Source organism: Solanum stenotomum, chromosome 4 (genome assembly GCF_019186545.1).
Source record: "Solanum stenotomum isolate F172 chromosome 4, ASM1918654v1, whole genome shotgun sequence".
In the NCBI taxonomy this organism is placed as follows: domain Eukaryota; kingdom Viridiplantae; phylum Streptophyta; class Magnoliopsida; order Solanales; family Solanaceae; genus Solanum; species Solanum stenotomum.
In genome coordinates, this window is record NC_064285.1 from 54,306,769 (window position 1) to 54,312,354 (window position 5,586).

At 34.1% G+C, this 5,586-nt stretch overlaps 1 protein-coding gene across 1 annotated transcript; it reads left to right on the forward strand.

The window, feature by feature from the left end:
- The first annotated feature begins 2,395 nt into the window (after positions 1-2,395).
- LOC125861565 (uncharacterized) lies at positions 2,396-4,133 on the forward strand. Its single transcript, XM_049541430.1, has 4 exons — positions 2,396-2,452; positions 3,326-3,448; positions 3,568-3,741; positions 3,825-4,133. The coding sequence occupies exons 1-4, from the start codon at positions 2,396-2,398 to the stop codon at positions 4,131-4,133; spliced, it is 663 nt and encodes a 220-aa protein (XP_049397387.1).
- Positions 4,134-5,586: the final 1,453 nt, after the last annotated feature.

Below are 5,586 nucleotides of genomic sequence, written 5' to 3' on the forward strand. Positions count from 1 at the left end.
AACAATGGTTCTCGAGTGCCCGTCACTCCCAGGGTGTAGGCTCGGGGCGTGACATACTTCAACAAGTAGATCATTAGACGTCATCATTGAATTTTTGAAACTCTTTTTCCTACTAGAAAAAAAACGTGTAAGGGATTTTAATTTAAATAAATTGTCCTTTATAGTACTTTGTTTATGTGTTTTATTTGTGTCACGGTCCAAACAAAGAATATGATGACACTTGTCTATTTCCAGCAAGTCAAGTCAGCCTCAACCCAATGAAACAAAAAAAATGTGGAAAGATAAAACAAGAACAATATAAGAGAGGAAAACTTACTAAAAACCGGTTTTCACATGTACAAGCCACAAATACACAAGTGTTGAATTAATAAATAAGTACAAGTCTCAAGTCTTTTTTTCTCAAAATGAACAAAACATAAAAAGAATAACTAGAGGGCCCACCAAAATGACAAGCAGTTACCTCTATACAGTTCTTTGACAAGCCTCAGAGATGGGAGAAAAAGAGCAATCACACGGTACCGGGCTCAAAACCTACAAACGTGTAGAAGCAAGGAGTGAGTATCAACCAACACAGTACCTAATAAGCAACCTAATAAAAAGGTAACAAGCCAAAAATCGAATGCTCCTTTCATTCCAACCGAACCTCCTCAAACTACAACCTACATAGAAATTAGCCTAACCTAACAGTTCTACGATACACAACTCAGAAGGCTCAATAATAACAGTCCAATAGTCAACAATCCAATAATCAACATGTATCAAGTAAGCCAATCTCAATGCCAAGTAGATCAATCATAAGTAAAAAATACATCAATCTCAATTAACAAGTAGGTCAAACATAAGCATCAAAATGCATCAAATCACAATAATCAAACTCTTGCTAGAACCATTTCCCTTCGGCACAATATCACTCGCCAGAATAATTTTCCATCGGCTTTATATCATTTCACTAGACGGAAGCATTTTCCCTCAGCTTTATATCATATCACTAGACGATCATTTCCCAACGACTTTATATCACTAGCTGAAATCATATAATTTTGTACACTTTTAGGCTTACATGGCACACCCCGTGACTCCAAGCAGTTGAGGCACGTGGGAGATATTTGAATGTCACTCAAGCCAAAAAGGTGTACAAAATTACAAAAAAAATGAATTCAAGGGGGGTAATAGGACCTTAGTTTAGATAAGGTGTGTCTCTGAGATTTCGTCATAGTATAGGGGGTACTTGTACCTTATCCCATTTATATTTATATAGTTCAAGTTCAAAGAAGAAAGCAGATTTTGGATTTTTTTAAAATTCTTTTTCTTCTTTTCTCTATAATCCCCCCACCCCAAACCACCACCCTAATAATCTTTTTTATATATATATTTTAATTCAAATTTTGTGTTCACTTGATTTTATATATGTGTAACCGCATACTTAATCTCTTAGCAAAATTAATGCCACATAAGTTTAGTCAAATCAGGATAAGAAGAAGGGCCTTCTCAAACATCCCACCTTCTACAAATAATAAATAAGTATTGACCAAATATCCAAATATCGTGATTCTTTTTCTAAAAGACTAAAAAGCCATCTTCTACAAATAGTAAATAAGTATTGACCAAATATCCAAATATCGTAAAAAAATTTCTAAAAGAACCACCTTCTACAAATAATAAATAAGTGTTGACCAAATATCCAAATTCGTGATTTTTTCTCTAAAAGAGCTAAAACTATATATCAATCTTATCTTATTAATTTCATCCTTATCTATCTTAAAAATTACTTTTATCTTCTCAATTTAATTATCTATATATAGGCCTCGATATTTCAATCCTCAAACTACATTACTTCTCAACTATTATTCTTTAAGTTTTCTTTACTTTTTTTTGTTTCCTACAAATATTTTCTAATATCCATTTTCATATAAACATGACTTGTTCATATGAAATGAAAAGTTGTCGAGATATAGTTCCTTATATGGCACTAGTTTCGACAACCAATAGTGCTCAAATGGTGGTATGTTGTCTTCTGATTATATTTTTTTCTTCTAATTGAGATTACTCTATTAGTAATTTGTTTTTTTACTTAAGTTGTTTGGAATTTTTTTTTGAAAAAGGTTTATGAGATTATTATTTTTTTAGTTTGGAAATTAAGAGATTGCTCCTAATGTAGCACCAAAACTTTAACATATTTTCTCAATTGCAGAATGACGTTGAAGATTTAAAAGTACCTGAAAAATTGACTAATGAGAAGAAGAAAAGACCAATCTTTCGTAATGTTAGTTTCCGAATTGAACCTTCTAAATGTGAATCTAACTGTTACACTATTTATAAACCACAAAAGGTTAGTTCAGATCCTGCAGAAGAACCAATTAGTGATCCTCACTCTCTTAATCATAAATACAAGGAGATGCTACATGAATGGGTAGCTGAAAGGAGACAACGTGAAAGTGGAGCATTTGACATGGTAAATACAATTTTTTGTGATGTATTTTTTTCATATGAATGTTGAAACTTTCTAGTTTCCTAAAGTATGTACACAAATGCATTATATATTGTAAAAATTACCTAAATACACATCTTATTTTACCATAATCTCTAAAATTCCCTAGCATTTGATTTTTTTTCAAAAATCCCCTTTTGGATACATCACTCTCGTCTCGCTGATACATTCATATCCTCCTCTAGGATACATCCCTCCCCTCTCTATTTCATCTCTCACCTATGTATCTGGATGTCTAGATGATGTATTCGAAATTCCAGTGATGTATTCAGATGTCCTATCTCCTCTCCCTCTCTGATACATCCCTCCCCTCTCGAATACATTCCTCACCTATGTATCCGGATGTCTAGTGATGTATCCAGAGGTCGAGTGATGTATTCGGAAGTCTACTGATGTATCCGAGATCCATAAATTTTGAGGAATTTTTGTAATTTGAAAAATAGTAGGGAAATAATGTAATTATATCTTAACACTATGGGATTTAAGTAAATTATACTATATATATATATCGCTCATTTTCTCTTCTTCTTCTTTTTTGAAAAAAAAAGGTGAAATTTATTTTGTGTGTGTTAGGCGATAATCAAAATTGTTTTCTTTTTTCAAATTAGTATGAGATGAAGTTGTAACTATCTAGCACATTCAAGACTTATGTAGAGTTCTATATTGTATGATATTCTTTAATTATTCAAAAATTATCTAGCTTGTTCTTATCCTAAGGACCAATAAATCTCTAACGAAATGATAAATCAAGAAAATGAGAGCATGTGAATATAATTACTTTCTAATGTATTAATAATTACTATACATAAGCTTAACAATAATCTTATTGGATTGCAGTATTACACTCACAACAACAAAGGCCGCAAGTATCGATCAATTGTGCAGGTACAAAATTATATATTCGAAGGTTTTCATAAGCTGAAGATGGAAGTGAATCAAGAAAATAATGAAGTAAGAGAGGTAACCTCTTACATTATATGCTTCTTGTTGGATAATAATTGTTTGTTTGGCCAATTTAAAAAAAAAGATAAAAGTGCTAATATATACACACACACTAAATTGTCCTTACTAAAACAAAGGTTGGAGTTGTTGAGAAATGCTCCAAGAAAAGAAAAGGAGAATGTTCCATCTTGAAGAGGGAGTCTGCAACAAAGAAACAGAAAAGTAACAACTATGGCAAGAGGGAGGTAAAAAAGTTTCTCGGTGAAGCAAGGAACAACCTCATGAATAGGGATTTCAAACACAAAAATAAGGTAAGTTTATGTTACGCTAGCTGTTAGACAACTTTATTTTTTATATTTTCTGTACTTTTACAACTTTACTTTTTAAATGAAAGGATATTGGAATGTCAAAAGAAGAATCCTCCAAAAAATCAAAAATAGAATCTTCAATCTTCGAGGGAAAGCCCAGAACAAAGGACCAAATAAGGAAATTCATACCAAAGGAAAAATATCACAAAGAATATTTTCTGAACAACCTAAATTGGTGTTGGCATCGCAAGGTTCAACAAATTGTGGGAGGTCTAGTTGGCGATGACGAAAGAGCTAGTAATGGTGAAAACAGTGGCAGCAACGAAGGAGGGAAAGGCATCAGAAACTATAATTTAGTTTTGTTAGTTGAAACTATTTGTGCCCTAAGTGTTTGATGAATTTCTTGAAAGAAATCACTTTAAGTTTTGTTTTATCAGTAAGATTTGGGTTTTCTGGAAACAAGATCTTAATTGATCTATTTTTTCTAGATTACAATAATTATGTTTGTTCGGATGGTTGTAACTATTGTTTAATAAAGTAAAATATTGTATCGTATTATATTGTTTTAAGAGAGAAAAAGGTCTGATATACCCCTCACCTTTCTCATTTAGAGTTGATATACTTCTCGTTATAAAAGTGACTTATTTATACCTATACTATTATAAAAATGGTCACATATACGATTTTTCTCTAAGGAAAGTGAAAAATAAAAAAATTAGATTAATTTTCAAAAACGAAATCCATGTAGGAATATATTTGATTCTTCTCTCACAATCTGGCTCCTTTGATTCAATGATGATTTGAATTTATTATTTTGATGGTAAAAAATATTTCCCACTAATTTTCTTGTAAAATTAATTATAGACGCCCCAAATTATTATCTACAACAAAGACTAGATGAAAACAACATTACTTTTCAACTATTCTTGAGTTGTCCTTACTTTTTTGTTTCTTATAATTCCTTTGAAAGTATCCGAAAACATGATTTATGCAAAGAAGAAAAGATCAGTCTTTTGTAATGTTAGCTTTCGAATTGAACCTTCTAAAGGTGAAGCTAACTGTTACACCATTTATAAACCACAAAAGGTTAGTATAGATCCTGTACAAGAAACTACTGTGATCCCTACAAACTTATCCATAAATACCATGTAACACCTCGCAATCAGACTTGGACTGTCAGCATAAAAAGGGTGAACCACAGAAGGGTTCACGGGCCGTGATCAGTACCACGGTCCGTCACCCTCATTGTGGTTCACACCCACCCAGAAGTGGTGGACCACGAGACCCTTCACGGCCGTGGACCACCACACTAGCCGTGGGAAGGCTCGTGGAGGCTAGGCAGAGAACACCCAAACTCAGACCACAAACCATGGAACCCACCACGGTCCGTGGTCTTAGTGATGGGCCGTGGGAGGGTCTGTCATCCTGAGCCAATAGACCCCAGCCCAAGTGAAGAACCACGATGGCCTTCACGGTCCGTGGTCCTTCAGACGGGCCGTGGTAGGGCTCATGGAGGACTTTCACCAGAACCAGTAGCACTGCCAAGAACCACGACCCACTTGACGGGACGTGGTCCAAACTACGGATCGTCAGTGGTGCCGTGGTTGGCCCCCATCAATTTTTAAGTCAGGGCCGTTTTGGTCTTTTCCCCTAGGCATGGGGTATTTAAACTATGTCGTTTTACTCAGTTTAAGCCTAATAACTTAGTCAAAACATAATCAAAACCTTGATTCACCAAAATTCATCAAGATTAGAGCAAAAAGAAGGGGAAAGTCGACTAGCCCTCGCAAGAACACGCATGAGGTTTTTCTTCGGTTCCAGCCCCAAAATCGAAGGATTTCTCCATAG